The sequence below is a fragment of the Oratosquilla oratoria genome, chromosome 2 (genome assembly GCF_046742065.1).
Source record: "Oratosquilla oratoria isolate Oo_2021 chromosome 2, ASM4674206v1, whole genome shotgun sequence".
Lineage (NCBI taxonomy): Eukaryota > Metazoa > Arthropoda > Malacostraca > Stomatopoda > Squillidae > Oratosquilla > Oratosquilla oratoria.
The window spans coordinates 73190314-73215816 of NC_134778.1; the positions used below are offsets into that span (position 1 = coordinate 73190314).

Here is a 25503-nt window from a genome sequence, read left to right on the forward strand (position 1 = left end):
TTATAGAAAAACTTTTAATAATAACAGATCCATACAGACACTAGATATCATGACACTTGTGTCTTCAACAGTCCTGACATGGGTACAACTGGCATCTCACTGTACTACCATTTCAAAGGACTATTTTCACATCATTTAGTATTTTCATGTTTCAGGTTCAGGTATCGATTGAACTGCACATCAGCAGTACTCAGACCAAACCTGAAACAGACCAAACCTGTAAGAGAAAAGATATTCATTAAATGTTTGTAATGCAAAGAACCATCTGTCATCTGTTCTCATGTGCATAGTCCATCTGAACCTTATGAACTGCATAAAGTTATTAGAACCCTATCTGCTATTCAGTTTGCTGTAACTATCTACTTATCCATATTACAAACACAAAATACATGACATACTCATGAAATCAAAATACCTGATGAAACTGGGATGAAAACTCTTATCTTCATTGGACATTTGGTTTGTATAACCATTCATGCTGTAAATAATAGTAAAATAGGGAAATAGTCTTCAAACTGAGTGTATGGATATGCAAAGATGCAAGGGGAAAGTACAGGCGTACATAAAACATAATAAAACATAGGGTAAAGTTAAATGTACTAGGTAGTAAAAATAAATAAAAAGTTAAATATACTGTATGTGGGTGAATAGATCAGGGAACTAAATGGGAACATTAAGAAAATATGCCTTCTTGCTTCCACCTTTGTGAATTGATATCACATCAGCCCTTTTCCAATAATGCAGTACTATGCCTTTTTTTTAATCAACATGCAATAACCCTGAGGGATTGACACACTGTCTCCTAACTGGGCCTAAAATTTCTTTCTATCAACTTCAACTGTATTTCTTACACTTTTTCACCCATGGAGAGCTGACAACTGGCAATTGCTCCCCTTCCCCAACGACTTTCAGCCAGTGACATGAAAACAGTCCCACACAGCAAAGACAACAGTCCAAAGTTTCTTCCCAGAGAGCTCTGTGGGATGGCCTGAGGACCACTGCCAGCCACTGTGGGGCTGTGAATTTTCAAATATATACATCTACACTACTCCAATAGTTGATACATTTATAGTTTGTGATGAGTATGACTGCATTTTATTAGTGCTACCTTTAGTATCTTTGGAGTAAAATATGTCTGCAGTCTACTTAAGTACAGATGCACTGATGTGGAGTTGACTATGATCTTTGCATATAAGGCAATCCATATAAAAAGCTATGTGTAATCCTATTAGAAAGGGTTAATGGAGGTCCAAATGTGGCATGAGGTGAAAAAAATTTACAAATGCTCAAGATGTATGAACCATCACCACTCCTCACAGACAAAGAATGTTCCAATGTTGTATAATGTACTGTCTAATCAGTTGGTCTTTCTAAAGAACTCTGTCATTATATCATAAAGAAACTGAATGTAAGTGATAACTTTAATTTGTGAGGCAAGAAACTCACCTGAGGAAGGGTTTCCTTCTTGCCAACATCTGCTTCTTCACCAGCTTCTCGGCTACTCAGTACTACCATGTATCGCTCACCTTTGGCAAAAAAGTATAAACATTTACATTTAGCAGTCTTATGGAAGAGTAATCCAATTCACTAATCTTGAAAAGAATTAAGGTAAAGGGTTAAGAAACTTAGAAGCAGCAATGCAACAAAAAGAAAGAAAGATCTCTTGATTTGGAACAGGAAAGTATCACAAGATCATGAAAAAAAAGATAATAATAATAGATAATCCAAAACTTGTCAAGAAATATATTTTTCCATATAAAGTAGATATGAGGCAATAGATTGATTGATTGAACTTGGCAATTTTGTTTTCTTGTATTTTTTTGTATGTTTTGTTTTTCCTTCAAGTTCTTTGGTGATCTTTATTGGAAAGTGATTTAAGGGAAGATTATACATAGCTCCCATGACATTTGTGATTAGAGAAAGGTTGAGCATTGTTATATCTGGAGATGGCTCACTGGTTGTGTTAGGAAGGTTGTCTAGTGGGATGACAGCTGGAATTTGACATGTTTAATTTGGGGAGTTGTTCTAATGTTTTACTTTCTCTGGTTTGTTGTTGTTGTTGTTGTCGTTCCCTAGACTGTCTGTCCAAGCAGTCCCGTCTCCCCAAGGAATGCCACAGCCGAAACTGGCTTTTACCACAAATCCTTTATAGAGTGTATGTTGTGTTGTTTGTGTGCATGATCCCCAAGAGGAGCTACGTCTGCCTTGGGGAGTACCACAATCCTTTTTCTCTGGTTTGTTGTTTGTGGGGGTAGACATATAAAGTGGTGTGCATTAGTGTATTATGAGGTTGGAGTTTGGGGTGTGTAGCCTTGGAGGCTGATATAGAGGGTAATATGAAGATGTTTGTCATGTTGTAAGTTGTTTTCTTTATCTGTGTCTGGATTATGATTATTTCTGCTATGGTGTCTGTTTGTGATTATTTAGTTTTTTGTATTGAAGAATGATATGCTGTTGTGCATTAATGTTATGAGTCCACTTTTGTGCTGAGTGTTGTCTTCCCTGATTGTGCTGTATTCAATACACGTGAGTATTGTGGTTTGTAGAGTTGGTTTCCTGTATAAGTGATATGTGTATGTTGGGTCCATGTTGAAATTATTGCATTTCTATGCATTTGTTTATGATGTTTATTTGTAATATGTTTAAAGTTTGTTTTGTGTTGGTATAGCTTTAGGTGTCTGTGTGTAGTTTCATTGTTACATGCACATACCAAAATCCAAGGTTTAACCACTTCAGTACGGGACTTAAATCTCGCGGGCAGCAGCCAATGCCAGCCGTATGACGTCACGTAATAATATTCTTATCATAAAATATAGTCGCCGCTTATATCGATCGTTCTCTCTTTCACCCGCGAATTTTGAAAACCACAGAGAATGGGATTCAGGGCGCATTTGGGAGAATGTAAAAACACAGGGGCGACTACAATAAATATAATCAAGACGCCGATATGGCAGCGTCGCGAATCCACTTGCTCCTCATGACGCCTACGTGTGCGGCACCGAATGGAAGGGGTTAAGTACTTTTACAACTACATCTCATCCCCATCTTAAAGATTTATTTCTGAAGCATGAATGTTGCACTTGGAAGATCTTCCCTAGTCTATTTTTAGAAAACATTAAATTATAATATTGATCAATATAACAATTTGCCTATAAAATATTAAATTACCTTCAAGCTGGAGTTGTACAGGTCCCAACTGTGACAAAGCTAGGGTGGTAATGGTGCCATCATCTGCTCCCATTTGCATCATATCTCCTGAGAAGTTTGAAAAAAATCATATTTAATACATACGTACATACATATACCAAGGCTTTTTTTCCCCCTTACAAGGGAGGTAGCCAAAAAGGAAAAGGCATAAAATCATTCCCACCCATTCCATCCCTAAATACACTCCACTCCCCTCCACCCTCCCTCTTATCTTAGCACCTCCTGGATGATGGGTCATCCCTGCACCCTGTCCACTGAAATATATACCTTCCTCAGTGAATAAAAATTACTCAGCAACTAGTTACAGTACAGACGCTCCTCAACTTACGTTTTAGTTACGTTCCGAACGGCCGAACGTAAGTTGAAAATGAACGTAAGTTGTTACTGTACTATACATTGGTAAATTCTATTACCGTATCTTATAAAACACCCCTAAATCATTAATTAAACACATAACATTGTAAAATAATAACATTAATTTCAAATAGATTAAATTCAAGCAACATAAATTGAGATGGTGGAGGAGGAGGAGGCAAGGCATGTTCAGTTTGTCATCTGCGCAATGTAAACAATGAACGCAGCGTTGTGCGCAAGTATCGTTTGAACTACGGAGAGCGCGGTAAACTAAAAAATTCACTCAAAAAAAAAAATTTTACAATTTTTTTTTATCATCAGTTCAAACGTAAAATCGAAAAAACGTAAAACGAATGAACGTAAGTAGAGGAGTGTCTGTATTCATGATTTCACAGCAGCCGATGAACTTAAATTACCATCTTCAGCACTATGATTATCAAACACTTGTATATTACATTATAAATAATACTGGTTCTCTTATATAGTAATTCACCTTCTACAATTCCAGAGCTAATGGTATGACTTAAAGCATTCTCAGCAACTTCATCACCCGAAGTAATGTCCACAAGGTCTTCACTACGAACCCCTTCATTTCGTCCTGTTTCATGGTTACTTCTTGTGTGGCGTGATGAAAGCAGCATCCCAAGACCATCTTTGAAGTAGAAGATCAAACATTTCATACATGAGAGAATGTTTGAATGTTTGACCGACGTTCATTCAAAATCTTATGAATTTAAAATTCTCATCCTAATAATTGATTCCTTACCATCACGAAGCCCCCTTCCTTTCTTTGCTGCTACAACTGATGTGAGAAAAGAAGCACAATCCTCTGTAGGTCCTAGTCCTCTTGATTTTCCATCACCTGTAGGTCCAAAGATTAACATCTTAAAATCTGTATTATTTTGCTAGTACACAATAATTTTGACCTCGGTAAAATCAGTCTGCCACCACCACACTTCTTCATTCTACTCTTCATTCTACTATTCACTACCCTTCCTTCTTCCTAATCACAAAAATTTATAATTTCTTATTTATGATTGCTACACTTTAACTACATCTATATACACTCCATGCAAAGGTTAACAGACCTTAAAGGAAGGTTGAAAGGATGGGGTAAGTGGGGCAGTCAACCAATACTCTCCCTTCAGCATGATATCAATATTATCCAAATAACTTAAAAAAAAGTACACAAGAATTTTTTCTATTAAATGACAACATACCTACAGTGTCTGGATGGTCTGCAATAGTAATAAGTTTTGTTTCTTCAACCTCTGATGAGTGCATCACAAATATATGATCACCCCCTTCCATCCTCACTCCATCACTATCATCCCTATCCTCCTCTTCTTCTTCCTCTTCTTCCTCCTCCTCCTCCTCCTCTTCTTCCTCTCCATCATCATCGTCATCATCATCTTCCTCTGCTTCTTCCATAACTATAGCCTCTTCTTTGGCAACTTCCATCTGCATTGGATCAGCTAATCCTTCTTCCTTAACTTCAACAATAGCATAGTCTGTATCACCTACTTCTGGAAGAACAATGAGTATTCAACATTTATGTCGTCTTATCATACAAGAATTATCAAACCTAACATCCTGTTTTCAACAAGTAAAAGTAGTTTTCAAGCATTTCTTTACCTTGCATGTCTGTTGTTTCAGTTATATGAAGTATCTGGGTGGTAATAGAACTGTTTTCTTTCCATTCAGATGCATGCTGACCTTTAACATGACGATAACTTGCAGACATTTCAGGAAAAGCTGTGTGTGAAATGTAAACATCACTTGCATTGAATACTACATTGACATAAAAGAATTAAGTCCAACAAAATACAAATTAAAAAAAAATATATGTCAATTACTTTTCTTTACCTTTGCCACAGATCTTGCACACATAAGGCTTAATGCCAAAATGCCTGTTCCTGTGTTCCTTTAGGGTCTGTGGTCTACCAAAAGACTGGTAACAGATAGAGCATTGGTAGGGCCTCTCGCCAGTATGTGTGCGGACATGTCTCTCCAAGTCACCTGAAGTTAGGAAATACAATATCGTATTAAAGTAGTGCATTAGTACCTATTTTTTGGACTATGAAATATTGGCAGATAAAATACTTTTAGTCTCTCTTTGTATGATTTATATGTCAGGCTGGAAACCACTTTGTTTGTAGCTCTTTGTATCCTCTCAATCTTGCTTATATCTTTCACTCTGTCTGGGAACCATACCACTGACACATATCCAGTCTTGGATCCATTAAGATTTCTATGAATCTTTTTCATATCTCCATCCATATATTGAAAAACCATCTTAATACTCAATCTTTCTCCTCTTTTATCTTCGTAATAGATTTGCTTCCTGAAGAATAGTTCAAAGATAGTCTTTTTGAGCTATTGCCCATTTCCAATACTTTCTATTTTTTGGTATTGAAATTCATTTTCTATTCCTGACTCCATGCGAATACTGTCTACATCTTTTTGCAACAACTGACAGTCCTCTATGTTTTTAACTTTTCTCATGATCTTTGCACCATCTGTAAACATGTTAGCATAGCTTGCTGTACCTTCCAGCATGTTATCATGTCATTAACATAGATAAGAAACATCATGGGTCCTCACCTACCTTGTGTGTATGTGCACACACATGCATGTGTGTTTGTTTTTTCACCTAATTGTATTTGCTTAACTGATGTAAGTACACAAAAAAGGAGCAACACCCTCGGGGTCCTGTCTCTTACTCTCCAATTATCCTACCTGTGTGTGTCTGTGATTCATCACAGTCATGGGTCACATGTTGGACCCATGATTAACAGCCATTACCATCCTAGATGAGAGTTCAGGGGTCATATATGTCCTAATCTATGGGTAATGCTAAAACTTTAAACACACACACACCCTGGACCCTTTGCCCAACAGAGCTGGAGTGTCTGCTTGCAGTGTTGTGATTCTTTTTCAGCCTCAGGTAGGGACTAGCACTCAGATGAGGTGAAAGCAGTTATTAAAATGATGAGAGCAGGCAAGGCACTTGCTTTAGATGAGTGTCATGCACAGTGTCTGAAGAAGGGAGGTACAGTAATAGTAGACTGGCTAGTGAGGGTTTTGATTGAGAGGATTAGAAGAGAAACAATGGGAGTAATTGGTGAGGAACAGTGTGGGTTTAGGAAAGGTCGGGGTATCATAGATCAGATTTTTGTAGTAAGATTTATGAGAAAGCTTTAGGAAAAGGTAAGGATGTTTTCTGGGCCTTTATGGATTCAGAAAAGGTTTATGAAATGGTAGATAGGAAGGCACTGTATGGAGGTTTTGCAGATATATGGGATCATGGGAAAGCTGTTCAGGGCAGTCAAGAGTTTTTATGAGAGTAGTAGCGCCTGTGTTAGAATTAGAAGTGGAGAGAGTGAGTGGTTTGAGGTAAAGGTGGGGCTACATCAGAGATGTGTTAAGTTGCCATGGCTGTTCAATGTGTAAATGGATGGGGTGGTGTGGGAGGTAAAGGCAATGGTAATGGATAGGGAATTGGAAATGGTTAAAGAAAATGGAGAAAAATGGGAGGTGAGCCAGTTATTTTTTGCTGATGACACTGCACTTGTGGCAGGGTCAGAAGGAGGATTAAGGGAGTTAGTGATGGAGTTTGGGATGGTATATGATAGGAGACAGTTGAAGGTAAATGTGTGTAAAAGGGAAGAGGATGGTAGTGGGTTAGAAGTAAGTCTGAAAGGAAAAAGGCTAGAGGAAGCGGATAGCTTTAGGTATTTGGGGTCACATGTGGAAGGAAAGGGAGGGGTGGAGATGGAAGTAAATTGTAGATTGAAAGAACCCAGTAAATGCCTTGGAGGACTAAAAAGTGTGATGAGAAATAGGCATTTGGGAATGAATGCAAAGAGGAGATTATATGAAGGGATAATTGTGTTGACAGTACTGTATGGGGCAGACACTTAGAATATGAGAGAAGCAGAGAGGAAAATTTTGAATGTGTTTGTGATGAAATTTCTGAGAAGTATAGTAGGGGTTACAAGGTTGGATAGAGTGAGAAATGAGGAGGTGAGAAGGAGAGCTGGGGTGGAAAAGGAGATGGTAGATAGGGCTGATGAAAGAATACTGGTATGGTTTGGACACATGGAAAGAATGAGTGAAGAAAGATTAGTAAAAGAGGTGTGGAAGGCAGAGGTGGAGGGAGTGAACTTGAGGAGATGACCAAGGATGACATGGATGGATGGAGTGAAAACAGCATTGAACAAGATGAGAATGTCTGTTCAACAAAGAAAAGAGAAAGCAGGAGATAGGGGTGAGTGGAGAATGGCTCTATATAGATGATAATATGATGCAAGGAAGGGAGGGGTGGTGAATGGGAGGGTTTAGGGAGTGGTTATGTGTGAATGATACTTTGACACAGCCTGAAAGGATTTCTCCCTGTCTTCATTTTATGCATTAGGTGATAAAGAGGGTGGTTGCTGATCAAGTGAAGCAGCCTTGCTGTGGATGTGCTGTTTTGCTGAATTGGTTCTGACCCAGGGCAGTGGGCAGGATACAGGGATGACCCATCATCCATGAGGAGCTAAGATGAGAGGGAGAAAAGGGTGGTGGATGGGGGTGGAATGGATTGGAGTGGGTATATGCCTTTTGACTTGGGTACCCCCCTTGGTAAGGGGGAAAAAGCCATTAGTATATAGATAGCAATATTTCACAGAATTTGTTTGCCTGTATGAATTAAAAAGGAAATAAAATACAAACATGAGCATTCAGTCCAGAGCTTTCCATTAAACAGTATAACTAAAAGAAAAACACATAAAATAATAAACTTCTAACCTTTAGTTGTAAACCGAGATTCACAATGCTGACATTTAAATCTTTTGATGCCATCATGTCTGAGCTTGTGTACAGTTAGCTGCGCCCTCTGGCGGAAGGCTCGACCACAAACATCACAGAGGTGCTTGCGTTGATCAGTGTGTGTCAAAAGGTGACCCTGTAGTACAACTTTCTGCGTAAAACGTTTGTTGCAGATCTTGCACCTATTAGAAGTAGCCAGCACAAAACATTTCATTAAAAATTATTTTTCATGCATTGGTTATAGCTCAAAATCATGTATAACATACATAAGTACATACACAGACAATGGGTCTTTTCTTACTTTGACCCATTTCCAATATTTTGCATTTTTTCATGTGTGTGTGTAGGGGAGGTTACCTAGAATCCCATACACTACAATTTGGTAAACAAGCAAACAAACACACACTGATGATGGTTTACAAAATGGGAAATGAAATAATAACCAAAGCAAAGGAGGACAAAGACCTAAGTATAATAATCAAACCTGTCACCTGAAGCACAGGAAAGCTGGCTACCTCCCTTATACGGGGGACAAGGCCCTTGGTATATCGATAGATAAAGATTGACCAGACGCCATGATAAAAATTTGAAAAAAAAAAAAAAAGGGATGTGAGGAAATACAGCTTACAACATGGAGGTATACATTTGTGGAAAAAGGTGGATGAAAATATAAGCCAAGCCAACGCTACAAAAGGATTTAAGGTAAGATTTGATGAATGGAGGAAAGGATACAGGACCCCATGAGCAGTGCTCCAATCCCATATACTACAACTAGGTAAATACACAACCACACACTACCAAGAAACACTAGACTATGTATTGTTCCAATGAGAAGTTGTTTCTATCTAACTGGCTTGTGGTAGTATGGGGAGCTGCTACCTGTTGTCAACTCTCTAATGTGAAAAAAATTGGAGGAAAAAATAGTTGGAATTGATAAGGAGACATCTTGGGCCTAGTCCTGGGGCTGAGTACCAGTCCCTTGGGGTTCTATCTCTTGACAGAAAAGAGTGCTGATGAGTTCTGAAAATGGGTGGCAGGAATATGATCCTCTCTCGCAGTACTATTATTTACAGGTTCCCATCACTGATCCCATCCAGTGTGTAGAGCAGTAAATGCCTGCCACTGGATCTTAACAGGTATGATTTAAAAATCAGGTTCACATAACCTGTTGGTTTATGTACAGTTCTTAGCAAGACATCAATAAAACTAAGGGAACATGTTTTAATATACTTTAGAACAGTTACTAATTTAGAATATTAGAGAAAAGAAAAATATGGGAAACTTATGAGGTAAATAATCATTACAATATCAAATGTAATAACTTACACATGTGGCTTTTCGCCAGTATGAATTCTAATGTGTAACTTTAGTGACTTCTTCTCTGTGAAACAATTGCCACAAAGGGAACACTGCCACGGCTTCTCCCCAGTGTGGGTTGCCAGGTGACGTTTCAGGTTGCCCTGTGTCGTGAACTTGGCAAGGCACTTTGTACATTCATAAGGTTTTTCCCCAGTGTGTCGTCTTTTATGCACTAGAAGTAGAAATATATAGAATGAATGACACATGAAATGAAAATACATAAGATTCTACACTTAAAACAAATTACAAATAAATCATGTCAGCTTTCTCAAATTTCAACTATCCAGCTTACTTTTTATCAAATGGGGGTATCATCTTTTAACTGAACTAATGCTTGGTTATATAATGCATATAAAGAATTCTCCAACTCCTGGAAATATGTATACATATACATACAAATACCAAATGCTTTTTCACCCTTACAAAGGAGGTAGCCAAAAAACAAAGGCATAAAAACCACTCCCACCCATTCCATCCCCACATACTCCACTACCATCCACCCCCTTCCCTCTCTCTTATCTTGGCTCCTCCTGGATGACAGGTCATCCCTGCATCTCACCCACTGGAAATGTGTACCACCATTTATTTTCATTGTGTCACAGCCTACAAATAACAGTGATACAGTACTACTGTAAACATAGCTAAGGATACAATACCACTAGAGTTGTATTTCATATGACCTTGTTATAATGAAATACTTACAAACCTAAAATAATAATTGTTACTTGAAGTTTCACTGACTAGAAACCCATAGCCCCACAGTAATCAGCAACAGTCCTCAGGCACTCCCATAGATCTCTCTAAGAAGAAACAGTGGGCTGCTACCTGTGTAGTATTTATAATCATATTTACCTAATTGTAGTATACAGGATAAGAGATAGCGCTTGCCCTCCCTCCAAGTACAAACAACATGGGAAACCATCCATTAACTCCCCTAGATTATTCTCCAATAAAGATCACCATAGAACTAGGAGAAGTAAAGCCTAAATACATGAAAACATTTATTAACTCGATATGTAGTGTGCAGGGTGTGTGTTGTTCCAAGATTCTGGCATAGCATTGTATTACTGTCTTTTCATATGATATTCTATTGGAAGTGAGAGGGTGAGAGTGAAGAAGCGAGATGGGTGAGAGTGAATAAGAGTTGTGAATGAATGATAAGTTGATATAGCCCAATACAATTTCTACTTGTCTTCTCTATTTAGTTGTGAGGGGAAAAGGAAGGAGGGTCACCATTTTATGCTGGGTCTTGTTGCATTGTTTTTGACCTATGCAGACAGTGGGGAACCCAAGAGATTTTTAAAAGGGAAACAGATGTTGGATGGGTGTAGGATGGATGGAGGGTGGATGTATGCATTAGCTGGTTACCTATCTTGTGAGGGAGAAGCCTTTTGGTATATAGATAGTGCCGGGTCTACCTATCTATATACCAAGAGTTTTTTCCCCCTTACCAGGGAGGTAGCCAAGTCAAAAGGCATATACCCACTCCCACCCATTTCATTCCCACCCATTCCACTCCCCTCCACCACCCTTTCATCTCTCTCATCTTAGCTCCTCGTGAATGATGGATCATCCCTGTATCCCACCCATTGCCCTGGGCCAGAAGCAATGCATCAAGACACAGCACATCCACAGCAAGGTTGCTTCACTTAATTGGCAACCCTCCCTCTCCATCCCCTCATACAGAAAAAGAGAATATATATATATAAATATATATATATATATATATATATATGCATATATATATATATATATATATATATGTATATATATATATATATATATATATATATATATATATATATATATGTGTGTATATATACACACACACAAACCAAGGGATTTTTTTCCCTTACAAGGGAGGTAGCCACAGTCAAAAGGCATAATTCCATTACCATGCATTTCATCACCACCTATTCCACTCCTATTCACCACCCCTCCCTTCCTCCCATCTTGGCTCCTCCTGGATGATGGGTCATCCCTGCATCTCACCTATCACCTTGGGTCTGAAGCAATGCAGTAAGACCCAGCACATCCACAGCAGGGTTGCCTCATTTAATTGGCGACCCCCCTCTCCGTCTTCTCATACAGAAACATTGAAGACAGGGAGAAATCCCTTTGGGCTGCATCAAAATATCATTCACACATAAGCACTCCATAACTCCCCCTTCTCCACTCACCCCTATCTTCTGTCTTCTCCCTTCTTTCCTTAACAAACATCCTCCCTCTTGCTCAACACCCCTTTTACCCCATCCATCCATCTCATCCTTGGTTGCCCCCTCATGTTCACTCCATCACCTCTGCTTTCTACACTTTTTACTAATCTTTCTTCACTCATTCTTTCCATGTGTCCAAACCATCCCAATACTCTGAACCTCTCTCTTGGGCCATGAATTTTGCATGTGTTAAGTGAGAAGGAGTGAAATGGATGCACCTGGTAGGAATGAAACAAATGAGAATATTTCCTTTCCATTGTGTGGCCACTGTGCTTTGTGGATAACCAATGTTCTGTAATTATAACTGCCTTTGAACTCATTCTACTATTATCCAACATACCTTCCAATGAATTCCTTGATGATAATTTCTGATGACAAATATTACATTCAAAGTTATTCACATGAGTTCCTCGATGGCCTGAAAATCAACAGTTCATTAGAAACCATAAAATGATATAAAGTGCTCTTAGTTTTCTGCCTATGAATCCAATGATTATAAATATGAGTATGAAAACATTTATTCATACTACTTTACTTTTAATATCCCTTTATAATCAATAAAATGATGATGAACACAACTAGAGGCCAACATTTTTCAATATTTTGCATAAAAGATCTTTAATCTTGGTTATGTTCTCCATAGATTTTTGTTCTACCTAATACTAGATGAGGTGAGGGTCAGACTTTGGAAAAAGTTGCTTCAATACATACATACTACATTAGTATTCTGTCCTCCACAACATTAAATCATTTAACATTCATGAAAGAAAATCTGTCCAAATCATCATTAGGTTCAAGATATTAATTTTCTTACGTGTTAACATTTCAGGTGATTGAAATTTCCTATGACATATATCACATGCATGCTGATGTTGATCTCGCCCATGAGATTTTATCTTATGAAAACGTCGAATATGGTTCCTCTTTGGTATGAGGTTGGGATCTGCTGATATAGTAAGATGAACAGACTGGACCTGAAAAAATAAACATATAAAATGTCATTAGTAAGTTATATAAATTGTTAGTTCATCCACATTTGGTATATGCTCTTTCCGTATGGTCACCGAATCTCATTAAAAACATTGACAGATTGGAAATGTACAGCGGCAAGCCAAAAAAACTTATTCCAAATATCAGAAATAAATCATATGAAAATCATCTAAAATGAATCCATTTTCCTTAAAAAAGCATACTCAGGGGTGATTTGATATAGGTTAGGTCTATAAGATTCTAAAGGGAATTGACAACATCAAAAGTGATGATATTTTCACATTGAGTGTGAATCAGACAAAATGGTCTCAAACTGTCAGGAAGTAGATTTGATTTGGAAGTGGACAGAAACAACTTCACCAACAATGTAGTAAATGAATGGAATAAACTTCCTGCAGCAGAGCAATGTAGTACAGTTTGAAGTTTTAAGATTCATTTCGATAAATACGTAAGAAATATGCTGTAATGCCTACCATTTATTTATTATTATTCATCTGTTTATTATTTATCATTATTATAAATCATTATTATTTATCTGTTTATTTATTATTACTTATATTTGTTTATTATTTATCATTATCCATTTATCTATTTATTTATCTATTTTATTTTTTGCATCCAACCTAGTTATGGACCAAATGGTTTCCTGTTGGCCTGCTTTTCCTTGGTAAAGTATCAAATTACTGCAAATCCTAAATCATCAGGTGCCAAATTCTTAAGAGTTGATTGTATATGTACATACATATATATACCAAGGGCTTTTTCTCCATTACAAGGGCAGTAACCAAACTTAAAAGGCATAATTCCACTCCCACCCATTGTATATGATTGTATATGCAACATACTAAAACCTACCTCTTGTTTATCATCTGCTTCTGTGTCATTTTCTTGTTTTTCATGAACAACATTCACATCACTGTCTACATCATCTATTGGTTTATCTTGATTAACAGAACTTTTTTTATCCTCCTCTATACAAACATTGGGTGCTGGCATAAATTGACTATGTCTATTATTCTCGAGCTTATCTTCAATTTGTTCTGGTTGCTCTCTTCTATTATGTGCATTTGATAATTCACAACTGCTACCCTTTGCTGAAATACAGTCAAAATTATGTAAAGACAAGGAACAGAATTATGTATATAAGACAATGATGTTATGTAATTCTGATACCTCAGAAAGTTTACCCTTATCCGAAATATGAACAAAACAAATACAAAACCCATGATGAAATTCTACACATAGCACAAACAAAAATCTGCCCAGTACTTATTAGTATACACCATATCCATTTTCCTACAAATGTACAACAGGAATCAAACCTTTTTTTCCTTGTACAGCAAAGTTCCCTGTATTCTGCTCACTTTCATTACCAACATATTTCTGGTTCTGTGATTCCTGTAAGGTTTATTAAAAGGAAAATAAAGTTCAAGATCTTTCATCTCCAGTGATACTATATTTCCCTATTATCACACACAAATCATATTTCCAAACAATTACCTTAAGGGAGTTCTGTAATAATGCCTGAAATTGTTCTGTTGCAGTCTTCCAAATTTGTTCAGCTTTCCTTATATCAGCAGAGGGCATCTTCTTCGCTAACTTAAGGCATTCCCATACCTACAGGAACCAATGAATATGTGAGAAATACTGGTTCATGGCAATATTGTAATGGAGAAAATTAAAACATTGTATGTATTATATAATTTTTAGTACATACATAATTAATAACTACATACATACATATATATATACATATATATACATATATATATATATATATACATATATGTATATATATATAAAAGTATATACAAACATGTATACATATATATATATATATATATATATATTATTATATATATACATACATACATATACCAAGGCTTTTTCCCCCTTCCAAGGGGGGGTAGCCAAAATGAAAAAGGCATAAAATCATTCCCACCCATTCCATCCCTGAATACACTCCACACCCCTCCACCCTCCCTCTTATCTTAGCACCTCCTGAATGACGGGTCATCCCTGCACCTTGTCCACTGCCCTGGGTCAGAGGCAGTGTTGCAAGACACAGCACATCCACAGCAAGGCCGCTTCCTTAAATCGGCAACCCCCCCTCTCCGTTCCCCCATTGCATAAAAGGAGAGGACGGGGAGAAATCCCTTCAGGCTGTGTCAAATTTTGCTCACACATACTACCTCACCCCGCATCCACCCGCCCATTCCACCTTATGCTATCACATCATCCATATACAACCATTCTCCATTCACCCCTGTTTTCTGTCCTCTCCCGTCCTTCCTCAACAGACATTCCCCTCTTCCCCAAAGCCCCCTTCACCCCATCCATCCACCTCATCCTAGGACATCCCCTCATGTTCACTCCCTCCACATCTGCCTTCCACACCTCTTTTACTAGTCTTTCTTCACTCATTCTTTCCATGTATCCAAACCATCCTAATATTCTTTCATCAACCCTATCTCCCAGCTCCTTTTCCACCCCTGTTCTCCTCCTCACCTCCTCATTTCTCACTCTATCTAGCCTAGTAACCCCCACCATACTTTTCAGACACCTCATCTCAAACACATTCAAACTCCTTCTCTCTTCTTCTCTTATGTTCCATGTTTCTGCCCCATACAGTGCTGTTGGCACAATCACTCCTTCATACAGTCTCCTCTTATATATATAATATATATATATACACACACACACACCCTTTCGTCGAATGGATGGCGAGAATTGGAGTTCCGAAGAAAAAGGAAAATCTATGTGGATCTCAACGTCCAGGAAGTATCTTATTGTATTTATAGGGAAGGGGAAAGCTCGTGGTGTAGTGGGAAAGTGATAAAAAAGGAGAAGGGGAGGGATTATTGAGGGAAATGGAAGGAAATGAGGAAGAGGGGGACATGGACCGATGATGACGATGATTTCGGTGATGACAGGATCAACAAAAATGTAAAGATTAGAAACATAGATAAGAGCAGCACAGTGGAAGGTGATGATAATAGTTTCCAGGGATTTAAAGAGGGTGGGGGGGGGGGATACCAACCTCCCCCGATTAGCAAGACTAGAGGAAAAACTTGATAAGATTATCGAGCATTGGGAAAACAGGTTCGGTAATGTAGCCAAGATTGTGCAGAGAGTTGAAAGATTGGATGAACTAGAGAAGGGTAACAAAAACTTAACTTTAGAAATAGAAGAATTAAAAAGACAGTTAAAAGAAGTTACCATATTTTCCGGCATATAGTGCGCGACTTTTTTCCGTTGGAAGGGCCTAAAAATGGGGGGTGCGCATTATCTACGGCCTACGATAAAAATTCTGCGGCTGTGTAATTTTTTTCACAACAACGTGACGATGTTGGCCGTCACAAAGTCGGGAGGCACACTTCTCCATGACATTCCGTGAGAACAAGAAGAACAGCTATGGTCACATGAAAGAATACGCCAGCATGGGCTACCGTATATAAATATTTGGTATAGGTAGGTATCTATCGAATCTTATTTTTCATGTTTAAATAGGCCTAAACACCATGAAACATGATCAATATTCATGATATTTGCCCATGTTCACAGCATCTTAGTTTGAATTTTTATGTTGGCTTTGTTGCTTCACTTTAGGTATGGTACAAATTCCGTTGCGGCCGTTCATAAACTCGTGTCAAACACCTGACTACAACACCCTCTTTCGGGAGTTATATTAACTAAACGTCACCTCGATGAGAGACTGTCCTATTTCACCACTGTCATTGCAGGTTCAAAGCTAAAATGAAACAGTCTGTAGTTTGTTTCAGTATTAAATAAAAAAAAAATGGTACATACATACATACATATACCAAGGCTTTTTCCCCCTTCCAAGGGAGGTAGCCAAAAAGGGAAAGGCATAAAAACACTCCCACCCATTTCATCCCTAAATACACTCCACACCCCTCCCATCCTTAACCATCCTAATATTCTTTCATCAACCCTATCTCCCAAATCCTTTTTCACCCCTGTTTTTAATTCACCAAGGCATTTACTCGCTTCTCTCAATCTACATTCTACCTCCACCTTCACTCCACCTTTTCCTGCTACACTTGCACCCAAGTATCTAAAACTATCCACTTCCTCCAGTCTCTCTCCCTTAATGTTCACTTCCAGTCTACTGCCACTTTCACCCCTTGTACATCTCATCACCTTACTTTTACCCACATTTATCTTTAGCTTTCTTCTATCACATACTTTCCCAAACTCTGCCACCAGCTTCCTCAATCCATAAGTTGAACAGCCAGGGCGACATAACGCATCCTTGACGAAGTCCCACCTTTACTTCAAACCACTCACTCTCTCCATTTCTAATCCTGACACATGCTCTACTACTCTCATAAAAACTCTTGACAGCTCCCAAAAGCTTTCCTCCTATCCCATAAATCTGCATAACCTCCCACAGTGCCTTTCTGTCTACCCTATCATAAGCCTTTTCCAGATCCATAAAAGCCCAAAAAACATCCTTCCCCTTTCCTATAGCTTTCTCACATATCTGTCTTACCACAAAGATCTGATCTACACAACCTCTACCTGTCCTAAATCCACACTGTTCCTCACCAATTACTCCTTCTGTTCCTCTCCTAATCCTCTCAATTAAGATCCTCCCATAAGCCTTCCCTACTACACTTAACAGGCTAATCCCTCTGAAACTACTACATTCACACTTGTCCCCTTTTCCCTTGTAAAGAGGAACTATACAGGCACTTCTCCAGTCCTCCGGTACCCCACCCTCTCTCCAGCAAACATTAAACAACCTCACCAACCAGTCCACCATCACTGAACCTCCCTTTTTCAGACATTCTGCATGGCATCCATCCAGACCAGGTGCCTTACCTGCTTTCATCATCTTTACAACTGCCTTCACCTCATCCTTCCTTATTACTCCTCCATTCTCCTCACTCATCACTCTCATTTTCTTCGCAGTTCCCACTGCAGCTATCTCCTTCACATTTAGCAACTCCCTAAAATATTCTGCCCATCTTCCCCTTACTGCCATCTTTTACCTTTTCTTCCCTACTTGATTCGCCTCCTCTTCCTCTCTTAATTTCTTTCCAAAACATCTTTTTATTACTTTCAAAATTTTCTGTCATACTCCTACCCCATTTCACATCTGCTCTCCTCTTTGCCTCCTTTACCTTTTGCTTTACTTCTCTTTTCTTTTCTTTGTACGTCTCATATGACTCCCCCGTCCTCTTTTGTAACCAATCTGTGAATGCTCGCTTCTTCTCTTCTACAACCTTCTTTGTTTCCTCATCCCACCATTCACTATTTTCTATTTCCCCCTGTCCTTTTTGTTCCACACACCATCCTAAACCCTCTATGCACTCATTTAAATCTATCCAAAAGGCCTCCCTTTCTTCCACGCTCTTCTCACTGCCAGGCCCATATGCACTTACAAAGACCCACATCTCCTTTCCCAGTTTCACCTTCATCCACATTATCCTTGAGGAAACCTCCTTCCACTCCACTACCTGTTTACCTAACTCCTCACTTATAGACAAATGCGATCGGGCATGCGCGTTATACGTTGGTGCACGCTATCTGTGTACTGAGATAACGAAGTGCATGGGTGCGCATTATAACCCGATGCACATTTTAAGCCGGAAAATACGGTAGAGAAGAGAATGAGGAATTAAAGAGGAATAATAAAGACAATAAAGAGGCCATAGCAAAGGAAGCACAGGGTTGGAAAAAAAATCCAAGAAAACGGTAAAGTTGCATTTACTGATATAATTAAGCAACAAATGAAAGAACAAACTGAAGACTCGGTTATCAAAGTGATGAGACAGAAGGAGAATATAGTAAGAGACTTAGCAGATAAAAAGAAATGTATAATTATATTAGGAATGAAAGAGAAATTTAACAAAAATAGAACCACAAGAATTAAAGAGGAAAAAGAAAAAGTAAACAGTTTACTAGAATTAGTTCAGGAAGATGAACCTGAAATCATGAAACAAACTGAAGAGATGTTTAGACTCAGAAAATATAGTACAGATAAGACCAGACCAATTAAGATTAAATTCAGGTCACAAACAACATCAGAGAATATCTTAGCAAAAACAGGGAAGCTAGCAGCAAGTGAACAATATAAAAAGGTATGGATAAAAAGAGAAATGAATAAAGAGGAAAGAGAGGAAGAAAAAATGAAAAGACAAGAAGCTAAAGAAAAAAACGAGAACAGAACGGAGTCAGAAAAAGAAGAATTCTATTGGAGAGTAGTGAATATGAAAGTGAGGAAATGGACCATAACAGAGAGAAACAAAAAAGAAACAGAAAATACAATGGAAATAACAGAAAGTTAAGAGTGTCCTACACAAATATAGATGGATTAATAACAGGACTGAATAAACTGAACGAGTATCTGAAGGAAAAAGAACCAGACATAATGGGAATTGTAGAGACAAAATTAAAAGGTCCACTACCACCCAACAGCATAGGACACAATGCATATAATTATTGGATTAGAAACAGAGAGATAAAACAAGGGGGTGGAGTTATGTTCCTGACTAAGAAGGATATAAACGTGAAGAGTGTCACATATGGAAAGAATAGAGTAGAGAATGATTATGATAGAAGTAGATGACAGAGATAAGAAGAGCAGAAATTTTGTAATAAACTACGTGCCCCCAAAAACAGCCTTGTGGGAAGAGAGTGAACATAAAAGTATGTTAGAAGACACAAGAATAACATTAAACAAGATAATGGAAGATGGAGGAAGAATAGTTATGATGGGCAACTTTAATTGCAAAGAAGTCTGCTGGGAGGAGATGACAGTAAAGGGTGGAGAAGACTCATGGGGAAATGTTCTACTTGAGATGATTATTGACCACACAATGACACAATGGATTCAAGAGAACACTAGGTATAGACATGAAGAAGAACTATCGAGACTAGACCTAATAATCACATCAGAACCTGAAATAGTGGAAAAGATAGAATACCAGGCACCAATAAGTAAAAGTGACCACATATTGATAGAACTAGAACTATATGAGGAAAAATACATGAAAAGAAATGAACAATATAGAAAAGGAAGATTGATGTGTGAAAAAACAAATTTTTATAAAATAAGAGAATTCTTTCAAAATGAAAACTGGGAAAGAATACACAAAGAAGATACAACAGAAGAGAAATGGAATATTTTGACAAAAAATCATAAAAAAAGGAGTGGAAAAGTATGTCCCAAGACAAAAACAAGAAAAAGAATATGTAAAGTGCTGGTACAACAAAAGTTGTAAGGAGTTGAAAGACAAAAGAGATAAAGCTTGGACCAAATGGAAGAAATACAAAAGACCTGAAAAATGGAAAATATATACTAGTTATAGAAATGAATATGTACAAGTGTGCAGAGACGAAAAAAGAAAATATGAAAAAGATGTCATAGAAAAATGTAAAGATCAACCAAAACTATTTTACAGATTTGTAAACAACAAACTGAAAAACAAACAAGAATTAGAGAAATTAAGACAAGGAGTTGAATACACAGAGGAAATAGAAATGGCAGAAATTATGAACAAGCATTTTAAATCGGTGTTTACAAGGGAGAACATACAACCTGGAGAGATTGAATGGGAAGAGAAAGTGCCCCCTATGAAAGAAATAGAAGTAACAAAGAACAAAATAATGAAACACTTGAGTAATCTTGATGTCAGAAAATCGCATGGACCAGATGAAATAGCAAACTGGATTTTGAAATAATGCAAAAATGAACTGGCAGACAAAATACACAGCATAATACAGTTCCCTGAAAGAATTATAAGTTCCAAAAGATTGGAAAAGAGCAAATATAGTACCTATATACAAAGGAGGAAATAAAGAGGACCCTACAAACTATAGACCAGTCTCTCTAACAAGTACAATAGCAAAAATCTGTGAAAGAATTATCAAAAGTAGATGGGTAAAGTATTTAGAAAAAAACAACGTACTAAATCCAAGGCAGTTTGGATTCAGACAAGAACGATCATGCGTCACCAATTTAATATGTTTCTATTCAAGGCTAATAGATATAATACAAGAAAGAGATGGATGGGCTGATTGTGCATTTCTAGACCTAAAAAAAGCTTTTGACAAAGTACCACATAAGAAGTTACTTAAGAAATTAGAAACTGAAGGAGGAATACAGGGCAAACTGCTTAAATGGATGGAAGACTTTTTGCAAGAAAGAAAAATGAGAGTAGTGATAAGAGACCAACATTCTAACTGGGATGAAGTAATAAGCGGTGTTCCCCAAGGAACAGTTTTGGCCCCAATAATGTTTGCTATATATATTAATGATATGGATAAAGAAATTGAAAGTTACATGAGCTTCTTTGCAGATGACGCAAAACTGTTAAAAAAAGTGAACACGGAAGAAGATTGTGAGTCACTACAGAGTGATCTCAATAAAGTATGGGAATGGAGTAGGAAGTGGGAGATGGAGTTCAATACCAAAAAGTGTAGTATAATGGAATTTGGAAAAAGCAAAAAAAGAATAGAAGGATCATATAAATTGGGAGAAGAAGGAATAAAAAAAGTAGAAAATGAGAAGGACCTGGGAGTCATTATTATGAATAATATGTCACCTGAGAAACATATAAACAAGATTTTTGGAGAAACTTATAATTCAATAAGAACAATCAAAGTGGCATTTACATACCTAGATGAAGAAATGGTGAAGAAAATATTAATCACTTTGATAAGACCAAGATTGGAATATGCAGCAACGATGTGGTCACCAAATACAAAAAAATGTATAACAAAACTTGAAAGAATACAAAGAGCAATTACAAAATTGGCACCAACACTCTCAAAACTATCATATGAAGAGACTAGCAAAACTTGAGCTACAGACACTAGAGCAAAGAAGAGAGAGAGGAGATTTGATAACTATTTACAGAATCATGAAAGGCATAGAAATTATTGATAGAGAGGATCTAATAAAATGGGATGAAAGCAATACAAGAGGACACGGAAAGAAAATCAAGAAAGACAGCTATAGAAGAGATCTGAAAAAGAATAGCTTTCCTCACAGAGTAATAGACATTTGGAACAAGTTAGATGAGAAAGTAGTGTGTGCAAAAACAATACATGAATTTAAAAATAGTTTTGATAAAATGAGATATAAAGACGGGACACCATGAGTATAGCTCCCCTTCCCGTAAAATACAACTAGGTAAATACAGCCCACTGAATGCTTTAAATAAATAACTCCAGCAGTATTCTTCTCAATCATATACCATGACCTACTTCCAGTACCCAACAGATACACTTAGATCATAAGACAAATACTCCTTAAGACTGTAAAATTCTATACCACACCAAAATCTCCCAGAAATCAATCCAACTGGAAAATTGCTCCGAAGACAAGTAAGAATTGCAATGGCACACCTATATTCTGGTCATCTTATCCCCCACAAAATTGACCAAGGTCTAAATACCCCAGATGCAGCCACTGCATAGAAGACACATAATAACTTGTACTCCATTGCCTGGTTTACTGCTTCTAGACAGTAACACAAAATCTGGCAAAATTCCAAATTCATGCACAGATATTTAACATGAAATTTACACTTTCCAATAGCTCCTTATCAAAAATAACCTAAACTAACCTACCCCTTCCATAGAAAAAGTAGATCACTGAAATGCAAAAATAAAAAAGTGAAGAATTTTTGCATGATGATACTGGAATACAACCCAAAACCTCGGCACCAAGTGATTATGGACAGCCAGTGGTCATGGGGGCTACAAGTTTCTTGCAATAGAGAACAGATTGATTAATGAATAAAGACCACTGAGAATTAGAAATGACACCAGTATTCTAATTTTATTTCCATCCTTCCAATGACTACAATAACAGCCAATACCAGTATGTCCTACATATTATGTAGAATAGCCTAAGCGAATTTCTTGTAAGTAAAACTAGGTCTCTTCCACTCTATACAGCAATTACATTCACATAGGAAACTGCATTCATTATATAAATATTAGTGGAAACTGGGCGTGGGTTCCTAACCATTTCACCAATACAATACACCATATTGTCTACTGCAGTGATATTTGATATTTCTTTGCTATCAATTTCCTGTTTACTCTAATTAATGGACGTAGTCCAATGTTAACGTATTACTATATATGTCACTATCATAATGAAGGTGTCTAAGGCATTTAATGATCAACTACTGTTTACTTCTTTCTTCACACTGACGTTTCATCGTTAATAGCCGAGTGCATTTATGGACTAACCATGCCAAGGCAAACAACATTTATTCACAACATCTGCCTGGATCAAGGCGAGTGTATTCTATCTATATTGAAAACTTTGAAAACAAACAGATGGTCATTAATACAATACCTTAATTCTAAATGTAGAAACAGACTCAGAGAAATCATCCATAACACCAATGCCTGTAGAATTCTAAAATATATGACGAGCTTTGACAAAATTCATAAATACTTCTTTCATCCTTTTCTTGTTTTACTCTGGTCCGCCATGTTAATGTTTCAAGAGTTTCTGATTCCGACAGTGTTCTACGTGCGGCAAGCTGTTGATAAATATACTTTTGTTGTGTATCTAATTTTATTAATCCCTAAAAACATGTACTGAATAAGAGTACTCTTTCAAACTAGATGATAAGTATCAATCACATGAGGTACTTATTGAATATTTCGCATTATTAGCGTATAAACAATATTTGTAAAAGAAAACTATATTTTTAATGGGATGACTTTATATTAATTCTTAAACTGCATTTTGGTGCATATTTACATTCAGACAATTTTACTAATATCAGGGGAAACGAGGCCTATAGGAGGAAAAGTGTTTGAATTGATTAGTGACAGAAAACAGTGGCCCATTAACGGATTAACGGTGTAAAATACAGCGGGGGGTCAGGCCCGGATTTATCAATAAGCATATTATGATATTAGGTCATTGGATTAGAACCCACGCGTAACTGGGTGCCTAATGAAACTAATTTGTCACGCAAGAATGCCATATTTGTATAAATTTGGGGACCTACTGATGAGTTTGGCCTAGGGCCCACAAGTAGGTATATCCGGCCCTGGGTAGTGTTGCTAGTGGAGTTCCCATGGGCTCTGTTTTGAGTTCCTTGTTGTTCATTATGTATGTAAACGACTTGGACAATGGGATTAATAGTGATTTTAGTAAATTTGTGGATGACACTATATTAGGTCGGGGAAAGATGCTGGAATACTGTAGAAGGATCTTAATAAATTGTTTGCATGGTCAGAGAAATAGCAAATGGAATTCAATATCTCAGTCTAGTGTGTTAAACAGGATTACACAACCCAGTTAACTCTAGCTTAGGTAATGCCATATTAAAGAGAAAAGAATGTGAAAAGGACTTGAGAGTGTTAGTGAGTCCAGATCTTAAATCCAGGAAATGGTGCATTAGTGCTAGGAATAGTGCTAACAGGGCATTAAGATTTACTACCAGGACAGCGACAAATAAAAGTGCAGAGGTAATCATTGAACTCTATCTGGTAATAATTAGACCCATCCTTGACTATGCAATACAGTTTTGGTCTTCTTCCTATACATACATATATCAAAGGCTTTTTCCCCCTTATAAGGGAGGTAGCCAAAAAACAAAGACATAAAAACCACTCCCACCCATTCCATCCCTATCACACTCCACTCCCCTTCACCCACTTATCTTTGCACCTCCTGGATGACGGGTCATCCCTGCATCTTGAACCACTATCCTGGGTCAGAAGCTTTGTCACAAGATACTGCACATCCACAGCAAGGCCGCTTCATTAAATCGGCAACCTCCCACCCCCATGCAGAAAAGGAGATGGGGAGAAATCCCTTTGGGTTGCATCAAATTATTCCCCACACCTACTCCCTCACCCTATAGAATGGATATTTTTCATAACAACCATCATTCCATTACCCATTTCATCTTCTGTCTCTTCTCCAGATGGTGGATCTATTATTCCCCAGATGTAAACATTTTTAGGGGAGCTTGATTTCTATGAAGTACAAAATGTCTGGTTCATTGCCCATGAAATAATTATCTCCAACAACATTAGTATAAACAACTAATTTCCTTGTATTGTTTCTTGTGCTGTATTGCCCATTTCTCTTTCAATACTATTTCCTCAGCCTATGACTGAGCACACTACAGAAATACTGTTATTTTTTCCACATTTGATTTGTCCTTGGCTTTCTTCACACATTCCCATTTCCTTAGTCATTTGTCTGCACCATTTTCTAGTGATGGAATATCCATGTTGGTGTTATCATATAAATTAACTTATATACATCATAATTTTTGCTGTCTGTAGGAGACAGGTTTTGAAAATGAATCCATATCTAATTTTTTACTTATTCTTCAAATGACTAAAATGTTGGCTAAACAAAGTACAAATTCCAGCCACACATCAGGTTATGAAAAAAAATAATTGAACTCTCATATTCATTTTAATAACCTTATCCATCTGTGCATATTGATTTGTACATGTACTTATATAAAATATATATACACAACAGTAAACTAGCAACAAATTATAATCTAATCACTGGAATCAGGTTGCTTTGTTTAAACAT

General features: G+C 37.3%; 1 protein-coding gene across 5 annotated transcripts; it reads right to left on the reverse strand.

Annotated features, from left to right (window-relative positions):
• On the reverse strand, positions 1–23463 carry LOC143039935 (uncharacterized). Of its 5 annotated transcripts, none has more exons than XM_076210376.1 (17): positions 23284–23463; positions 14439–14555; positions 14261–14336; positions 13794–14032; positions 12763–12922; positions 12289–12366; positions 9700–9904; positions 8353–8555; positions 5428–5580; positions 5197–5316; positions 4782–5087; positions 4328–4423; positions 4055–4213; positions 3169–3255; positions 1447–1526; positions 416–478; positions 1–217 (listed from the first exon to the last, which is right to left on the reverse strand). In XM_076210376.1, exons 1-16 carry the CDS (start codon positions 23323–23325, stop codon positions 446–448), a joined length of 2154 nt encoding a protein of 717 aa, XP_076066491.1. In that variant the 5' UTR covers positions 23326–23463; the 3' UTR covers positions 1–217; positions 416–445. The 5 variants fall into 5 exon arrangements, with proteins under 5 accessions (XP_076066491.1, XP_076066501.1, XP_076066530.1 ...); XM_076210386.1 differs by having other exon boundaries at positions 399–478; XM_076210415.1 differs by lacking the exon at positions 23284–23463 and adding an exon at positions 23119–23156.
• Between the last annotated feature and the right edge of the window lie 2040 nt (positions 23464–25503).

Excerpts from the sequence above, each read along its gene's own strand:
- LOC143039935 (XM_076210376.1), bottom strand. The coding sequence starts at position 23,325 with ATGGATGATTTCTCTGAGTCTGTTTCTACATTTAGAATTAAG. Across the intron at positions 9,905-12,288 it reads ATCAAGGAATTCATTGGAAG|TGCATAAAAGACGACACACT; the intron begins GTATGTTGGATA and ends TTCTACTTCTAG. Across the intron at positions 3,256-4,054 it reads TAGCTCTGGAATTGTAGAAG|GAGATATGATGCAAATGGGA; the intron begins GTGAATTACTAT and ends CAAACTTCTCAG.